This window comes from Setaria viridis, chromosome 9 (assembly GCF_005286985.2).
Source record: "Setaria viridis chromosome 9, Setaria_viridis_v4.0, whole genome shotgun sequence".
NCBI classification, from domain to species: domain Eukaryota; kingdom Viridiplantae; phylum Streptophyta; class Magnoliopsida; order Poales; family Poaceae; genus Setaria; species Setaria viridis.
The window spans coordinates 48394343-48413423 of record NC_048271.2 but is presented as its reverse complement, the minus strand read 5'-3'; the positions used below and the strand labels follow the sequence as shown (position 1 = coordinate 48413423).

General features: G+C 48.0%; 3 protein-coding genes across 3 annotated transcripts; 2 read left to right on the top strand and 1 right to left on the bottom strand.

Annotated features, from left to right (window-relative positions):
* Positions 1 to 587: 587 nt before the first annotated feature.
* Positions 588 to 2963, top strand: LOC117839826 (WAT1-related protein At3g28130). The gene is made up of 4 exons (XM_072290546.1): positions 588 to 691; positions 961 to 1018; positions 1965 to 2116; positions 2849 to 2963. Exons 1-4 carry the CDS (start codon positions 588 to 590, stop codon positions 2961 to 2963), a joined length of 429 nt encoding a protein of 142 aa, XP_072146647.1.
* A 949-nt stretch (positions 2964 to 3912) lies between these two features.
* On the bottom strand, positions 3913 to 7984 carry LOC117839825 (putative metallophosphoesterase At3g03305). Its single transcript, XM_034720253.2, has 4 exons — positions 7417 to 7984; positions 6097 to 6338; positions 4210 to 5718; positions 3913 to 4128 (listed from the first exon to the last, which is right to left on the bottom strand). Exons 1-4 carry the CDS (start codon positions 7685 to 7687, stop codon positions 4006 to 4008), a joined length of 2145 nt encoding a protein of 714 aa, XP_034576144.1. The 5' UTR covers positions 7688 to 7984; the 3' UTR covers positions 3913 to 4005.
* Positions 7985 to 16097: 8113 nt separating this feature from the next.
* On the top strand, positions 16098 to 17053 carry LOC117836325 (small polypeptide DEVIL 11). Its single transcript, XM_034715728.2, has one exon. It carries the CDS (start codon positions 16211 to 16213, stop codon positions 16517 to 16519), a length of 309 nt encoding a protein of 102 aa, XP_034571619.1. The 5' UTR covers positions 16098 to 16210; the 3' UTR covers positions 16520 to 17053.
* Positions 17054 to 19081: the final 2028 nt, after the last annotated feature.

Below are 19081 nucleotides of genomic sequence, written 5' to 3'. Positions count from 1 at the left end.
GCCAGCGGTGTGGAGTAGATGAAGCCGACGCCGCTGCCCTGCGCCGTGTCATCGACGGTGGCAGGGGACGATCCAGAGCCGAGCGAACGTGGAGTGCCTGCGCCCATGGCTGGCGCGGTGCTGGCACCGAGCGCGGGCTGGGTGCCGACGCCCACGACGGGCGGGGTGCCAGCGCCGAGTGCAGGCATGGAGCTGACGCTAAGGGCAGGCACGGTGCCGGACAAAACGGATTCGACAGTGGAGTCCATGATCGTCAGGGAGAGGAAGGCAGGGCACCGCCAGGAGGACAACGCGCGGGGAGGGGAGGACGTGGCACGATGGAGTCATGACACGTTTAGGGTAGAGGGGAGCGGAAGGAAAGTCCCGGGTCAGATTGATTCAGGTCTCGTGATACCATGTAGAGAGATAGGATTGAGGGAAACACCACACAAACTAATGAGGGGGTGGCCTTTAATATATAGCCAATGTAGCTTGGTATGCAAGGAATACAATCAAATATACATGGTAAGCATAAATCAGCTATACAATCTCTAATAGTTATTGTGTATTGACAGTGATATCTTTAAGTTATCAGATATTCATCGCCCATGGCCCTGTACTACTTCGGGCTACGGGACACAGCTGCCTCATATGCTGTGATCTTCGCAAGTATGACTCCCCTCGTTACTTTCGTCCTGTCCATACTGCTTGGGTAAACACCATTCTCCTCTAATATAAAACGCTTACCATACAACCTTGTCCTTGAATAATTTTGAATTAACAGATTTGCCTTTTGTCAGCCAATGAAATATGTGATCACCGTATACTGTTATCTTACAACTTACAAGCTTCACACGCACATGCTTTTTTTCCCCTAAACCTAATAATCATTCTTGTTGAGTTGAAATTATACCACTTTAAGCATCTAGAAATGCACCCCTGTCAAAGTGAATTTCATCAGTATGTATATGCCTTCTGCAGCATGGAGAAACTGCGCCTCAGGTCCAAAGAGGGCAGTTCAAAGGTTACTGGAGTAATGGTTTGCTTTGGTGGGGCTCTACTGATAAGTCTCTACAAAGGAAAAGTTCTGCTGCTCTGGCATGCAATTGTAAGAGCAGGCCATAAGGATTCCAATGGAGCTGCTGGTCAACACCATTTGAGAGGCACCTTGCTTTTGTTGGGTAACTGCATATGCTATGCATGTTGGTACCCCATACAGGTAGGTTTCATTGCAGCTAGTTATTCTCTAGGTCTTCCATTGTAGATGGGTATTCTCTGAACAAAGGCTCATGCTGCTCACCTTCTATTTTTTCCATCAACACGCATACCATAATACTAGTGTTTATTCTAATTCTTCTTGGGTCTTCAATTTCAACATTTGAGATCTGACTGGTAATAACGCATATATACAATGTTTTAGGTGAAAGTTCTAGGCGTATACCCATGGAAACATTGGTCTTCAGTGGTGACCTGTTTTTTCGGAGGTCTGCAAACATTTGCCATAGGAATAATCATGAGAAGGGACAAAGTTGCCTGGCAAATAGGATGGAATTTTCAACTACTCACCATTGTCTACTCAGTAAGTCTTCTCAGAATGTATAAAATGTTTTTTTTCCAGAATACTGTGAGGAATCCTTTGCTATCGTGTAAAATGTCATGACTTTCCACATATTTGTTTACATCTCCGTGATCTTATCATGCCACAACCTACTGCAGGCCGTTATTATTTATCATGCAAAATCAAGCAACACTAGTACTCTAGTAGCCATGTGATTATTAACTGGTGAATTCAGCATTTACTGAAGCTAGCAGATATGGGCATATCATAATATAAGTTAACTGTTAACAGTTCAAATATGCGGAACTTGCCTGTGAGAACCCTATGGTTGAGGACTATCAAAGAATACCACTGGTGACTTGAAATATTCAAAATACTTGCCCCTAGAAATTTTGAACCTAACAGTTTATTTCATTTGGAACTGCAGGCTGCGCTTGGCACAGCAGCCAAGTATTGGCTGAATCTGTATGCTGTGGAAAAACGAGGCCCTGTGTACCCACCAATGTTCAGCACATTATCTGCAGTGTTCATCATAATTCTAGGAACACTATTACTAGGAGAGAGCCTCACTGCTGGGAGGTAAGTAACAATTACATACCAGTTCCTTGAAGTTGCCCTGTTTATACCTTTGCTCATACTCCAGTAGATTTAATAACTTCCTTACTAAAAGGTAGCAGAGTTGTGATATTTTTGTTGAAACAACATCATCTCCAATTTACACAGCTTACAAAACCCTATATGAGTTTTTCTCTAAATTGGTAAGGGTATTTAACTATTAGAATGTTGATATTTTATATCCGTTTTAATTTTTATCTGATGCTTCTGCCTTCTAAGATCCAACAAAGTGCTAACATTATATTATTAATCCAAGAAGCATTACTGGTTTCAAGCTATACATAAAGGTGCAAAAGGAATATTTGGCATAAGCCACCCCAACTAGATATTGAAGAGGACAAAATCCAATTGGATGATGATGCCTTGTAAATGTGCCATACCCACCGTGCACCAAATTCTAGTGCCATCTTGACTTGCTGAAAGACTCTTTCAACTGCCTGAAACTCTTAACTTGAAATTTTTCTCCTGTTCCTTTTGAGCCATGTCTACCAGCATACTAGAATCATTATGGAAAGTAATCCTCTTCTGTATATAATTGCAATGTCAACCAGGGAAGGAAGAGGACTTGCAGATGTGCAGGTTGCATCAGGCGATATATGGGGTTTGGGGTTGAAAACACGGAAGAAATGCACATAAGAATATATCTACTCAATCATTTTTATGCCATAACTGATACATTTTACTGTTTTACGACAGCTTGTTGGGCAGTTTCCTGGTTTTGAGCGGCCTTTATATATACATCTATGGAAAGGCCAAGGAACCACAAGCGAAGACTATGTCAGGATCAAGGGACAAGGAGCTTCAGGTGTAGCCTATGCGTGGTTCAACGAGTGAAGATACAACATCTGGTCCTTGATATGGCGAGACTGACTGTGGGTGTCAGATCTGGTCAATAAGGGGAAAGTATTCTAGAAGACTGATTAAAACCATATGTGCATAGTGGTTTCCTAGCGATGAAGAAATGATGTATGGCAGATCTATATCGTCCAACTATAGCTATGATACAGTACCAACTAATGCAAGCACTAAGGTAACTTGTGCTAAAAATATATGCGCCTACCACTCTACATTCAAAATCCACCACAACTTCCACGCTCATCTGAACTGTCCCCTACAACAGATGTATAATTGATTTCCATGTTCTGAAAGTTGGGTATGGATCTCTAGGGTGTCCTCCATCATGTACCCCCTTAGTTTGGGGCTTTGGGCCAAGCCTGCGTGCTATTCCCTCATAATCATAGCCTACTCTTGGCATGAAAAATACCTAGCCACCAGCTTTCCCCCTGCATCACCCTATCTGACTACCCCATCACTCCCCCACACCGTCCCTCGCCAACCTCTCTGTCCCAGCTGCTGCCCCCCATCTCCTCCTCTACTGCTGACACCAGGATTAGACACGACGACGAGAACTGTTCCCTTTCTTGTGCCACCCATACTATGCTGTTTGCATAAACAACCTTCCTTAGCTATTGAACCCACGCAAAACTTCAGGGAAAACATCAAAGACCGGTAAGGGATATCATTAGATTGATATGAAGGTCCTAGTTATGTGAGTTTGTGACATTCTAACTGAAATTAGCCAGGTACCTTATTAGAAGAACATTAGTTTCTACTTTTTCTTTTCTGCAAATAGTTTGACCACATGGAGATAATCCTAGTTTTGCGATGTGTCACATCCTAATTGAAGTGAATCATAACTTAATGAGTCCAAAATCAGTTACTACTTTTTCTTTGGTAAACTAGCACCCATACAGTAACCATTAAAGGGAAACGTGTACCAGGATTTAGCATACAGCAGCAGCAAGTATTCCAAACGCAAATAAGTTCACTTCAGGAATGCAAAGTGCTGGGTGTTAATCTGCATGTAACTTTGTACAATAGGCAGCAACACCTAATAATAACAGTGGCATCCATGTTAACGGGGGAGACAAGGCTACTGGTACCATTCCATAAGCTGACATTAGCTTTGAACAAAGCTGCAAGAAACACAAATCTATATTATCATCAACACTAATATTTGAAAAACTGCATTGTTAGAAAAATTGAGAGAGACGCACCTTCAAATGTATTGCTGCAGTGATCAAGCATGCAAGTAGAAGAGCCCTCCTTGTCCAGCTACCACAAAACTGGATCATCATGGACACCATATTGTCGGACATTAGTAAAGCCCTTGGGGCAACTGGCAGCAAGCATGCCGACTCAGTATGCATATTTGCTGAGTCAGCAGAGTATTCTATTCTTCTGCTGCGCCGCAAATACGCAATAGCCTTTTCTGCAAACAGGCCATATATAAGGACTATTACAGGGACAAGCACCAGATATAGGAATGGTAGTGTGATGACAAGCACATCTGGGTTGCTCAGTTTGTTGCCTGTGAAGCCCCCGTCATGAAATGGCATGCTCCATCCAAATAAGTACATTTGAGCAATTTCTCCATCTTCAGATGTTGCGCAACCCCAAAACCATGGCATTTCGATGAGCCAGAGAACATATATTACTAGACAAAGCCAGAAAGGCTTACTCCTTGTGCCCTCTATTAAAAACCAGATCAACCAAAAGTAAGCTTTCCTCAGCTGGATTGGGGATGACAGAACAGACACAGCCCACCTTTGATATGATGAACTTCTCCTAACAAAATGATACAATAGTTTGGGGGTGAGTAGCAATACAGTGGTGAAGCCCATATTACTCCACAAAAGGACTTGGTACATGTCTTCCCACTGGACTTCAAAAACCAGATAGTTGAGCCAGGGGCGTGTAGGAATAGCCATCTTACCCTCAACTGAAAACGGCCTCTGCTCGCTTGAAATCTTTACACCATGAGAATCAAGAACAAACACCTGCAACCAGTAGCGAGTAGGGGATGGACTTCTGTAATTTTCAGCATTCCATTTGGCATGGAACAAAGGTCTGTGAGCAGAACTGGCAACAAGCTGCAGAGGTATCTCCTCAACAATCTTAAACTCACTATGAGAGTCAAAGACTCTAGCACTCACATTACGGATAACTTGATGAGAGAAAACAAGGACATTTATATCATTTCTCATCGACCCCTTTTCTGATTCCAACATATTCATACTTCTTGAATCTGTTGGATATGTGACCAAGATGGAAGTTTTGAGTGCATGTTTCAATGTGTGATCTATGAAGGAGACTGCACCACCATCTATTGCTAAAATCCTCATCAATCTGTAGTCCTTCCAGTCTCCAAGTTCCCATTCCCAAAAGCTTGACTTGTGACCTTCTATTGTTCTCATTTCATGATGCCTCCAAAGCTGCTTACTAACTTTTGCATGCAGATGGCCACATAGGTATGCTGAAATTGACTGCCTTGCAAACACACTTTCATATCGCTGGCCTTTTTCAGATGATGCAGTGAATGACATAGGGAAATGTCCGAAAACAACTTTTGTAACTGGAGCATTGGAATGATTGGTCCAGTATTGAAGCTCTGAATTTACTGCTTCTATCCTTTTATCAGTTGGATGACCAAAAAGATTTGCAGGAAAACGGATGCCCACACTCATTGTATCATCAATACCCAAAAACTGGTATCTTCTATCTCCCTACAGTGCCTTTTAGGACAAAATTTAGTTTCAGAACTGCAGGGGTTGTTAACATAATCATGAAAATACAAATGCACAAGTAGTCCCAAAGTATGTTTCATAACTGGCATTGGATATTTCACATTTAGTACACAAAAGGGTGATACTGAAAATGGGATATTGATTTACTAGTTAGCGTCAGATTACTAGTCAATAATGTTCAATATTCATTATATGCCAGTAAATATGTTATAGTTTACACCTTGAGACACGAAATGATAATAAGTTTAGCTGAAATTTGACTATCCATTGGATTTGAGTACAGAATGGTGCTTCACAATACCTTGAATAAATTCAATGATGATAAACAGTAAGAGCTGACACAGGGATAAGTCGTACCTGAAGCAATATACTACTGATGGTGCTTAATCGCTTAAGTTGTGAGTTAATGCTATAAGTTGAGAAGAAGTCCAATTTTACTCCTCTATATGGCACTCCATACGTATCATGATTGCCTCTAATATCAAATATCCTGCTCTTATCAATACCACCTCTTCTAACAATTGCATCAATAGTTTTCTTGTAGGTAACCCATTCGTATTCATCTTGTCTTGAAGTAGTTCTTTGCTGATTCTTGGCATCTTATTAACATGATATGAAGAAGTGAAGTTAGAGTATGCTAATAAAAGGTCCATAAAACTACAATAAAAGCAATACAGGTCAATCAGATTGATCATGTGTGTGCTTGGTGCTTATCCTATTAACTTATTATTCTTGGAGGGCCTTTCTATCTACCATACTTGCATGTACTTGGTGCTATTAAAAGTTCTCTTATGACTGGATACACAAAAATGTAGGTATCAAGAGAGATCTTTTAATATTTTTCTTGAATACACAGGAGAGATGCGTAAGAGATCTTTCAATATGGCAACAATGTAATATCATTTCCGATGTAGTTTATCATCAAAACCAAATTTTGTTTCTATATACAAATGTTCTGCCTTCATACCTTATACTGTAATAAAGGCTTTATTCTATTCTGTTAGTAGATATCCTGTAAGAACAGTAACGATTTGCACTCCAAATCAGAACAGTATGATTTACGTGGTTGTTAGCTCTTAGCAGGAAACAAATTGGACTTGGTTCTCTTAAAAGATGCAGGAGTAATAACTCGAGTTATTAAAGTTTATAATTTTTTAAATATTTTGTACTACAGGTTTCTGGATGCTATGCCAATTCGGTACGTTTTAAATACATTTGGTCCATTTTTACTTTCTGAAATCATTTTTCTCACCATAAACTAATGGAACTGTCAATACACTAGCAAGGAATAACCTATAGTTGCTATAACGTACCATTTGGTCTTGTTAGCCATACATTTTGATGATTAAATGCATAGTATGCCTTTAAGAGCAGTACTGTTACGGAAAGTTTATTATGTTAGCGTTCTGTTAGGGAGAGTTCGCAATGTGATCATAACATAAGTAACTAGGACAGCCGAAGCTACAATCATACCATGTCTATTCAAGCTCCCATCTATTTTTGTTTAATTGAGTATTTGCACAGGTACATTTATATATGTAGTTCCTGCATATAGCCAAACAAGTGATAGCTCCCTGTATAATCCTAGGCCAGAAATGTATTCATATTGCCCAAAGTTACAGAATCCACTTCACGCGGCAAAATTCAGATCCAGAAAGATGAGAGCAGAGGGCTCACCAGTGATGTCACCGGTGACGAGGAGAAGGTGAGGCCGGATGGCGCGCAGGGCGGTGCCGAGCAGCGCGAGGTCAGCGGCACGCTCAGTGCTGTACGCGCTGATGTGGAGGTCGCTGACCTGCACCACCCACGCCACGTCGCCGTCCATGGGGAAGACCGACCTCGACACCGACGCGTCGTCGTCGTCGGCCGGTCGCCACGAGGAGCATAGCGGCGGTAGAGAAACGAGGAAGAGGAGTGCGAGAAGAGAGAGCGGGAGCTTAGAGGCCATCTCCGCGGGGAGGCTGCAGGTGCGAGGGTGGGGGATCGGCGGGGAGCCGTGGTGTCGCTGCCGTGCCGGACTGGCGGTGTCCGATGCCGCCTTGAGGAGGAAGAAGAGTGCCCGGGCCGTGGACCTAAAGAGGAGTGCGAGAAGAGAGAGAGAGGTTTGGCCCAGTCGGGTACTACAGCCCAATTCGAGCAAGACATGGGTCAACTACAGCCCACGATGGCTTAAATCTTCTTCCTCCGCAAGCCGGCACCGGCACGGCATGTCCCGCACGCCGCAGCCTCCTCCCGTCCTCCGCAGCGATGGCCTCCGAGCTCCCGCTCCCTCTCTTCCCTTCTCCTGCTGATCCTTTCCTGGCTCCTGCCGCAGCCGTACGCCTCGTGGCGAGCGGCTGACGACGACGACGCGTCCGTGCTGAGGTCGGTCTTCCCCATGGAACGGAACGTGGCGTGGGTGGTGCGACCTCCACATTACGACCTGAGGGCCGCCCAATCTCGCGCGCCTCCTTGGCACATCCCTGCGCGCCAATCGGGCTAGTTGTGTTTCTCCACATTACGGCCTAATAACAGTCTAAGTTCTGCTCGTTTGAAAACGATAGTTAAATTCCCTTCTCATCCCTAAATTCCATTTAAAAAACTTGTGTGGATTGAGTTGGATCTTTTTAGATTTTATTTGGATCTCATGTTTACTAAATCTAAACATTTATCTAAAAATAAACAAACCTAGCTAACCTACCTAATCTGCTGGCCCGCTAACCCCTTCGGCCTGGCCCGCCAACCACCGCTCGCCGCCACCTTCGCCCCTTCGGCCTAGCCCACGCGCGCTCACACCGTTGCCGTCCCGCGCCAGCCTAGCAGGCCGCACGCCGGCCCATCCCGCGCGCTCCCGCTCTCTCTTTCTCTCTCGCTGCCGCTCGAGCCCGCCTGTCAGCGTGTCCCGCTCCTGTGCTTCTAACTCCCCGTGCCCATACGCTCACGCGCACCACACGTTCGCGCTGATGGGACGCCGCATGCCTCACCGTCCGCGCTGGAGCGCACTACCGCACTCGTCCGCGCGCCCATGACCTCACCCGCACCTTTTCCCTTTTGCGCTGGCGGCCTCGGATAAGCTCCACACTGCTCGCACCGCGCTGCCGCCCATCCCGGCCGTCCACATCGCCGGTGCCGCGCCCTAAACCCTAGCGCACCGTCGCACCTTCCCCAAACCTTAGCCCGCGCTCCGCCGCTGTAAATAGTGCCGCTCGGGGCCTCTCCTCGCCACCTAGTGTTGCCCGGCCTTCGAGCCACTGGCCGTCGTTGCTTGTAGGGGGGGCCGCCGCCTTGCCTCGCCACCGGCCGCCACGGGTTCGGACTACCGGGCCCCCGCGCGCCGCCGCGGCCGGGGTTTGCCCTATGCCCGTGCACGCGTAGCGCCGCGCCGTGCCATGCTCACCACCGCCCACTACCGCCGCGTGCTGGCCTCGCTGCACCACGACGTCGCGGGTCACCACCACGCTGTGCCGCCGCCGCACGCCCTGTGGCTGCCACGAGGGCATCTATGTGGCTCTGCCACGTCAATAAAGCACTCCACGTGGCACTAACGTGTCCTAGGGCCCGAGCCCATATGTGGGGCCCACTAACCCGTGGGACCCACTAATCGGTGGGGCCCACCGCAAACCGGTGGGACCTAGCTGACCATTGACCGGTCAACGCTGACGTTAGCGGACACGTGGCACACCCTCGTGCTGCCACGTGGCCCAATCAGTTGCTAATCAACTCATTCATGCACACATTGTACGTGATATTATGAAGTGCTAATCAACTTATTAAGTGTTTAAATTCATTCATGCACACACATTATATTTAGGTACAATGTGTATGTGTATAGCTACAAATAAGAGATCATGTATGTCTCCCTATAATTTGTGAGCTCAAATATTATCATCTTGCACATTTAATGTCTACATCAGAGGACGAGATCATGTATGTCTCCCTATAATTTGAGAGCTCAAATATTATCATCTTGCACATTTAATGTCTACATCAGAGGAGGTTTTCATCTTTCACATCTAATGAGTCTATAATTTATCCTTGATATATCAAAGAAGGTTACAAGTACTAAAAAACACCATTGTAAACTAGTATACTACCATAAAAATATACTACCATAAAAATATCATTATACAGAAAAATACTTTGTATCCCAAACACATAGAAATTGATATCAAATTCGTACAAACAATATCATTTTACATTTCAATAGTACAACCACAAAAAAGAAAAAAACCATTTAGTTTTATTCTGAGAAAAAAAGAAAATAGTTTTCCAGCTCCCACCTAAGGCTTCTGCCATCGGCGCGCTTCTCGCCTGCATCCCACGCCCAAATTTTGGTGGCTGCGAAGACCCCCTATTGCCCTCCAGCTTGACGGCTCCTGAAACAGTAGACTAGGGACAAAACGGTAACTTTACCGAGGACTATATATTTGTGAATCCCCTCCCATTAGGCCGAGACCTAGCCACAGCCACCTCATTTCGTTTCTGCCCGCTCTATATCCACTCCGCCGCCGCACCTCCTCCTGCATCCCCTCCGCCGCCGCCCTCCTAGAGCCACTCCGCTGCCACCCTCGCATACAACCACTACGTCGCCGCCCAGATCCACTCCTCCACCGCCCAGATCCAGTCAGCCGCAACCCAGAAGCGCGACATTCAATGGAGATGGAGGAGCTGTGACCTACGACGTCCACCCCACTAGAGACGGAGACGTAGGAGCCACACCACTACGTCGAGCCGCACCGGAGACACGATGATGACCACGACGTCCACCCCGCCTAAGGCACCCATCGACAATGCCTAAACGGCCCGCAACACGCCTTTGGCCCCCGAGCCCAAGTTCTGTCGATTGCTTCTCCTTTTAGGGTTTAGGGTTTTGTTCTTCAAATTTACTTCCCCTGTGTAGCACTAAAACACCTTCTAGTTCTCTAGGTAGGCCTTCTACTAGATAGGATTTAGGGTTTAGGGTTTAGGTTTAGGGTTTAGGGATCAATTCAACTAAAATTTGTTTACAAATAGGGTACTAAGAAAGGCTACGAGCCTTGCAAATCGAGGAGAACAACAGGAAGATGGAAGCCCTCGGTATCCATACCATGGCCTCTTCTCTTCGTAATGCAAGTTCTTAGAATCCGAATAAGCAAACACACAAGAATGTTCCTGGTGAGGGGTCAGATTCATCCGAATATCTTCCCGTATCTAAAGAGGGCCAGGAAGACGATGATGAATGTGTTAATACTAGCTTAGAAAAGGTCTCTTCTCATCTTGGTTGGGGTTTTTTACATCACGCTATCCGATATATATTCTAATACTTATTTTCATTCAAGTTCTAATAACAGATTGTCCCTTGTGTGTTAGGAAACTGACAACAATAACAAGTAGGGTCGACCAACCAAGAAGAAAACCAAGATGCCTCTAGGTGGAACGAAAAGGGTGAGGGCAACTCCAGGAAGCTATACAGTTTCTGGAGTTTCAACAAGGTCTGGAAAAAAGTACAGCACCAACTTCCAACAAGACAGTGCTGAGGATCAGTTAAATAAACCTGAGAACAATGGCATAGCCACTGTGGTGCAAGGCAAAGAAGAACATTGTCCCGCAAGTCCTGTTCTGGATTGGTCTGTTTTTTATGACAAAATAATGCAGATGAACATGCAGTCTCTGACCAGTTACAAGTTGTTCCTAAAGGCAAGTAACAGATCATGCACTGTATCTTAAGAGGGCTAGGAAGACGATGATGAATGTGCTAATACTAGCTTAGAAAAGGTCTCTTCTCAATCTTGGTTGGGGTTTTTTACATCACGATATCCGATATATATTCTGATACTTATTTTCATTCAAGTTCTAATAACAGATTGTCCCTTGTGTGTTAGGAAACTGACAACAATAACAAGTAGGGTCGACCAACCAAGAAGAAGACCAAGATACCTCTAGGTGGAACGAAAAGGGTGAGGGCAACTCCAGGAAGCTATACAGTTCCTGGAGTTTCAACGAGGTTTGGAAAAAAGTACGGTACCAACTTCCAACAAAACAGTGCTGAGGATCAGTAAAATCCACAATCCGAGAATAATGGCATAGCCACTGTGGTGCAAGGCAAAGAAGAACATCGTCCCGCAAGTCCTATTCTAGACTGGTCTGTTTTTGACGAGCAAACTAATGCAGATGAACATGCGGTCTCTGACCAGTTAGAAGCTGTTCCTGAAGGGTGGTGCGCAATGTCTTTGTTGTATATGAATTTTCTTTAGCAGAGTATCTCTTTTTCTCTAGGCGTCTGTTATGTGCGTGTTGTGCCAAAATTCGGCAGCGTGATTACTAGCTACCCCAGTGGTGTTATGTCTATGTACGTAACTGTGTAATGTAGTCCCTACGGTCAATTTTAGAGTTTCAGATTTGAACAGGGTACTGTCAGAACCAGAATTCACATTACGAGTTACTGAATGCGTACCAATCAGCAGTAATGGAGAAGAGATCGTCAGCAAATGCATTCCAACGGGACACCTCTGAAGAAGATTGTGCTGGTTATCTGAAAAATAAATTGAATATTGTTAACTCCAAGAACAGGTCCCAATGGAGTGATATGAGCGAATTGATGTTGCATATACACAGGATACCGATCGTTTTTGTTGGTCACATCATGAATCCTTTTCTTTTTCCAAAGTAAACAGTAGGCCGAACACTGTTTTAACTCAACAAAGATATTGCAACTGCATTGCCGATCACATGGCACTTTGTACTTCAGGGCGGTAGCGCAGGCTTGGTCTAATCAACTGCCGCAAGAATCTGCCCATGTAGATGAAGCATCATGTCTCATTCCAATTCGGTCCAGGACCAAAGACAGGGACATGACTAATACATGTACTGTCGGCCTGCTACTGCACCTCGCGACCCGCAATTTAATCCCACAACCCGTGCAAGCACGCGCGCACTCATTGAAAATTTAACACTTTGCTTACCAAGTCCCTTTGCTTGTCCGGCCCAAACTGATTGCCTGAACAGTGATCGCCTACATCGAACGGATAAGGCGATCACGACAGGCATGGCGCGGCGTCCCTCTCGGTGAGCTAGCTTAGCTTAGCAGCAGGGCCCGGCCTGATGGCCCATCAATCGATCGGGACCAACCACGCGAGTCCGTTCATGTCACCCCCCACGTGCCATCTCGTGGCCTCCTCGCGCACTCGAGATGACATGCGCGTGCGCCTACAAAGCACGACCCGCGTTAAGCGCTATCGAGCTCCCTGTTGATCGCGGCACCGCGCTTGCATGCGTTGGGTTGGGCCAGCGACAATGAGCTCTGTCGAGGGGTTCCCACGACGATGCGGCTTTGTGCATTGATCCGGGCATGCCGTCACTGCCACGGCACCATTTCAAGCAGCGGGCTCTCGGCTTAATTTCCAGCTGCCGGTTCCGATCCATGAACAGCGCGCTTGGTGGCACAGTGGCGTGGGGGTTAAGTTCCTGTCGCTGGTCATCGCCTCAAGTTCAATGGGGGAGAAAGTTTGGACCAGCTGTGCAGACAGTGCCGTCATGTCTCGCCTCGCACGGTTGCGTTTTTCCTTTCCGTCGTCCAAGTATATATTGTAGACGAAAGTGACAGACTGCTTGCTTGCAGATAATCGCGAGGACCTGCCCATTCCAGGGCGGCATATCTGACCTCGAAGAGCATGAAACGGATAACGGGGAGGCGCGCCCCGGTTCCCAACGAGACCTAGCTAGGGAGGAGCCGGATGCGGCGGCGGCGTAGCACGGGCGGACGGCAGTCGGCATGGCCGCGCCGGGCAAGGCCATAAAAACGGCGTAGGCTCGCCATGCCGCCGTGGCGACATACGATGATCAGTGCATGCACGCACCCCCGGCGAGGCCATCCCTCGCTATTTGGGACCAACCGAACGAGCAGCAGCAGCAGGCGAGGATAAGGCCGATCCCGCCCGCGGCCGCCGCGGTCACCGCGTGGGCCGCGGGCGGGATTCGGTGACCGACCGACCGGGCAGCCGCGTGCGGCTCTGCGGGGTGGGAAAAGAACCCAAAAGCGAGGAGGGGGCGTCGCGCGGGCGGGCGCATCGGGATGCCCGAGCAACGCACGCACGCACGGGCTGGGGGGGGGGGGGGGGGGGGGGGGGGGGGGGGGGGGGGGGGGGGGGGCAACCAGAGCAGCGACCTGCCGCCGCGGCAGGCCCGTCTACACGAGTCAAAGGCGCCCACGGATCCGAACGGATTCGGAGCCAGAGGTCGCCCAGGACCACGAGCCAGGACGCACTTGAGAACGTGCACGAGATTGCAAGTCGGCAGAGCAAAACGTAAACCATGGCGGTTTCGATGGTAATCCAGCGCTCGAAATCAATCCCTCGTGGGATAGATATCATAACCCTATTTGGATGGGCATGCAATGATGCGTGATACTCATAACAGGGAAATTGTAGCCTACTTTTTCCTTCCTGATGAAAACCCAAGCCTAATCCAGGCCATCGGAGGACTTTCCTTTTTAGACGTTGGTTAGACTGGGATGAAAATAATCAGACGGCGGTGGTTTGTGGGGCTGCCCCAAGAGACATGCGCATTTAATACCCTGCTCGCCTCTGTGGACACGAAGGGAACACGGCAGGGCCCGCCTCCAGGCCCATCTGACTCAGCCCAGATTGGACTGCAAAGCCACCTCACACACACAGTCAAGAACACAAAAATCACAGGCAAGCACGCCTCATCTATAATCCCATCCCCGCCTCTCCATGGGATTTGGGGGCACCATCCTCAATCATGAGGAGAAACAGCAGGCGAGGTGCATGATTACGCGCCGCTGCAGCTAATGGTTGCGCCGTTGAAGGAACACGCGAATGGCTCCAAATGGTACTTGCGCTCTTGAATCTTTGCTTTCTTACGAGGAAATCAGTGATTAGGTTGGAACGCGGTCTTTTTGCAGGGAAAGAAAAAATGATTTGCTTGCATGGTCTCAAGAAAGAATCCAGCCGTACACCCTTGCATTGATTAAACTCACATGGACTCGGTCCGCGAAATCACGAATTGTGACCATTTGGGAATTGCTACTCCTAGCCTTGCACTTGTACACGGCAGTAACTCATGGTAACACGGTAAAATATATGTTGTAATTAAGTTGTTGCACATATTAGGTCTATCTATAATTAAAGTGAATGTATATCGAATTTCCCTAGCACGTAATATAAGTATCTTTCTCATAAAAAAATACACTCTATCTATCTTAAATAAATGATATTTAGAACAAGCAATTAGTATCATCCTAAATGTTACTATATACTTAAGGACGAAGAAAGTATCTCGATGTCCGTGGAGAAATTTTCTAAAGGCAACCCTCCTCTGTTGTACGTGCGCTTATTCCTCTCTATCATTTTACCCACTTCATGTGAACTGTTTTTTTACACGAGCAATAAGGAAAGTATCACCTTCACCATCGTGACAACATAGAGAAATTAATACGCCTTTCATCTAAAAATATAAGTATTTTTAGGTTCCCTAAAAGTCAAAATAACCTTCATTTTATTATCACATCCAGTACTCTTCATCGGTTGATAACATCATTAGCTTGATTTTTTTTCTCTCATCCAATTAGTTTTTTGATACATTATCTTTTAGTCTCTATGATCATCGGATGTTTGGATTCTTTCAAGCTTTTCAGTATGACCCAACATTTTTATAGGCATATTTCAATTTCTTTTTTCCCCAACCATACGCAAGATAATGTTATTTGTATCTACAAACTAAGAGGATTTGAAAAGTAGGATTCTAGTTACAACAAAAGCTAATTAAAGAGTGTCATACAAAACCACACAATTCTAAATAGTGGTGGAAAATTATTGTAGACTACATCATCAAACATGTTGACCAGCTGATAACAAAAAAATTATATTAGGATTATGATATTGATGAAGTGTTGGAATATATCTTCTAGGGAATAGTTTATCTCCATATTCAAAAAAAACTTAACCGTAGAAGAGATGTACATCTTCGTATTAAAAGAGAGTAAAATAAAGAAGAGCAATTGGGATATAGCATCTTAAGATGAGGAATAAAAACACTCAGCTACAACTGAAATCTAACGGGACAAAAGAAGAAGCAATCAACGACAGGATTCACAAATGATTGAAAACTCTCTGACTGGAATTTTGGAAACGGTCATGATGCAAACTGGCTGGAAATCATTTCTGGACCACGCGAAATAAAAACCACCAAATGCATATTGGGATGAGATACAGGTTCGGTGAGCAGCATAGGATTGGCTTTGTAGGAAGGCAGTCCAACTCAACCCTCCGGGTGGATGGGTGCTGCCGCGCTGCAGAAAAACGGTCCAGGTCTCGGTCCATCCCCCCACGCCCTCTCTCCCCCTCCTCCCAGGTCCGTCTCGGTCTCACTCTCCCCCCCGTTATAAATAGTCCGGGGATTCCTCACGCCCCCACACGCCTCCCCTCCTCCACCGCACTCTTCCTCCTCACTCACCCACCTCAGCCTGAGCAGCAGCGGAGCGCACCATCGATCCATGGAGTTCTACGTCGACGAGAAGTGGAAGTTCTCCAAGAAGAGCCGGAACAACGGCAGCCGGCGCGTCCCGGGGGCCGGGGCCGGCGGCGGGGACCATTTCCTGAAGCGGTCGTCCAGCATGAGGGACGGCGTCCAGGCGATCGGCCGGCGCGGGAGCGGCGCCGGCGCCGTGGCGGCGGGCGGGTGCGGTGCGCCGCAGCCTTCGTTCTCGAGCCGGTGCGCGGGGCTGGTCAAGGAGCAGCGGGCGCGCTTCTACATCATGCGCCGCTGCGTCACCATGCTCGTCTGCTGGAAGGACTGCTCGTAGCCGCGAATGGCGGCTCCCCGGCCGGCCGGCGAAGAAGCTCGATCCCCGCCCCCCCCCCCCCCCCCCCCCCCCCCCCCCCCCCCCCCCCCCCCCCCCCCCCCCCCCCCCCCCCCCCCCCCCCGCAGTTTCTCCGCCAAGATCAGAGAGTCACGGGGGCAGAATCAAAGCGAGGGACGCGGGGAAGGAGGCAGATTAGGTGATGTGTGTATAGTCAGTAGTCTTCTTCTTCTTTACCTCCCATTTCTGGGACGTTTTCTTGATTACTAGTGCTCGATTAGGTAGTAGTGAATAGTATAGTACTTAGTGCTGCGATGTAGATGTGGAATCGTGGACGATTTTGGGATCTCCTCCTTCAGGGAGATGGGGATCTGGGTTCTTTACAGCTGCAGATGCTGCAAAGGAGCGCCACAGGCCAGGCAGCTGAATGAAATCTAGTGGATCTTCTGATGTACCACGACCACGGTGAAAAAAAAAAAGTTGTCACTGCCCATGTATAGCTAAAGAAATCAGACGCCACAGCATGTCATGATGTCACTGCGTATTATTCTTCTAACTTCCTTTCCGGTTTGTTGTTTCTCTTGTCACCTCTCTCTGGGTGTGGACGCCGATTAACGAAAGGGAGATGCAAATGTAACAGCCACAAACAGGAGTTGGAGATCAGGGGAGGGAGATGGATGACTGGGTGCTGATAGCGAGGGAGAAGACGACTCGAGGAGAGCTGTGAGCAGAGCAAATGCAAGAGGCATACGGATGAGGAGGAAGAGGAGGGGCAGGCAGCCAGGGCAGTAAATGGGGATGGTGACGGTGATGGCACCCCTTTTTTCCTTTGTCCTCACCCTTTTGGGACTGCCATTTCCGGCGTGGCCATCTGACGACCTCCATTATTGCACTTGCTTGCTGCTCCCCTTCCTCCATCTCCAATCTTCACCTCACCTTGGAGCTCTCTGCCCAGCAAGCACGCAGAGGCGCACATGTAACAGCGAGAGAAGACTGCAGGGGCTGTACTATCCCTCCAGGCCTCCACGCTGATCTGACCCCAAATCACTTGTTAATTGGCGCGGCAATCAGATTACGTCAGCCACCAGCTCCTTGATCCCATTTGTTAATTGCCAGGGATGAGTTGGAACGGTCGATTTGGGGGGAATCAGGGCATCAAACAATGTGCTACTGCCCACGAGAACTGCCTCGGCTTTGGCCGTGGGTGAGTTGGGCCACACCCCCTCCCTCCCAGTCCCTTGTAAAAAGGGAAGGCCCCCGCCTCCCCTGCTGATCAACAGAGCACCCGGATACAGGCAGGCGAAATGATTTGTGTGTGCAGCTGGTGTCTCCACCCACCTGCACGGCGCCGCCGCCATTGGCCGAGGTCCCCTGCGCTCTCCCTGCCGCCGCCTGCGAGCCCGTGTAGCGGCCGGGCCATCTTACCCTGTGGATCCATGGGTGGCGCAGCGCCACACGACGGCCCGTGACCTCACAGGGCGGCAGGGGGAGGGAAGGCGTCTACCGACTGATACACCTGGAACTGCCTACCTGACGAGTGCTAACTGCGCCGTGCGCTCCGCCAAGATACGGGTGCTCTCAGGCTCGCAGCGACCGGTGGATCTCTTTGGTTTGATTTGACGATGTGGTAGCATCTTCTCGCGAAGCGAGGATATGGCAGAATCTGAGTGCACTGGCCTGGAGCAGACGATCAGTGAACGTAGGAGTTCGAATTGTCAAAACTTCTCACAGGCTATCGACTGAAACCGATCGAAATTTTAGCGGAGGCGGCTACGCATGGTGACAGCACCAAAAGCGAAATCTCCCTGTACTCACAGGAGCTGGGAAACATGACAGTGACCTTACGGTGAGCATGTAGGCCCAAATCCTGGGCTCGCATGCAGCAAATCCAGCAGTAGTCGCAAGCAATCAGGGGTTGGTGGCCGGCGAAGCTAGCGTGGGTCTTGGACTCTTGGGGAGCTGTCGTGGCGAGCTGAAAGGTCCGGCACGCACTCTCTACCCCTCTTCTTCGGATCACGCGGAGAGCTTCATTTTCTTGATGCAAAAACCCACGCCGAAACGGAGTATTCTACGATATCTGCTGCTGCCACTGCCCGATCTTCCAAGAGACAGGCCGAATCGCCTTGCGGAATGTAGCAAAGTCGGGTCAAGAAGACGTGCGCTTTTAGGCAGAACCCGGCGCGATCGAGGCTGCCCATCCACGGCGTCTCCTTCTCCATCGATCTGAACATGAGACGGATATTTCAGACCACGCACGGAGATGAGCACGGTAACAGAAACGAGAAATTGAACTGGTCCATGTAAAAATTGCCACAAAGATGCTTTTCGAAATCATCCCTGCGTTCCAAAGGCACGCTAGAAACGTTGTTCGTTGTCCCTACTTTTAGGTTTCAAGGAGTGCTATCAGCGGTAGAGCAAAAGGGCTCAAGTGATTGAACACAGTGCTTCCCAGCTGCCCCTCCGGTAGTCCCGTCTCCTCCTCCTTGCCCCACCCTAGCCAAGAGACACTCCATGTGCCCGCGCCAAACACTGATGCGACGCCCATGCCCGAGCTCCCTGTCCGTG

Bases quoted from the DNA above. Each gene is read 5' to 3' on its own strand.
- LOC117836325 (XM_034715728.2), top strand. From the start codon at position 16,211: ATGGAGTTCTACGTCGACGAGAAGTGGAAGTTCTCCAAGAAGAGCCGG.
- LOC117839826 (XM_072290546.1), top strand. From the start codon at position 588: ATGGCCCTGTACTACTTCGGGCTACGGGACACAGCTGCCTCATATGCT. The intron at 692-960 runs GTAAACACCATT...TGCCTTCTGCAG, and splicing joins GTCCTGTCCATACTGCTTGG to CATGGAGAAACTGCGCCTCA. The intron at 1,019-1,964 runs GTTTGCTTTGGT...TTGGAACTGCAG, and splicing joins CAAAGGTTACTGGAGTAATG to GCTGCGCTTGGCACAGCAGC.
- LOC117839825 (XM_034720253.2), bottom strand. From the start codon at position 7,687: ATGGCCTCTAAGCTCCCGCTCTCTCTTCTCGCACTCCTCTTCCTCGTT. The intron at 5,719-6,096 runs GTACGACTTATC...AAGGCACTGTAG, and splicing joins TCAGTAGTATATTGCTTCAG to GGAGATAGAAGATACCAGTT. The intron at 4,129-4,209 runs GTGCGTCTCTCT...TGTTTCTTGCAG, and splicing joins CTGCAGCAATACATTTGAAG to CTTTGTTCAAAGCTAATGTC.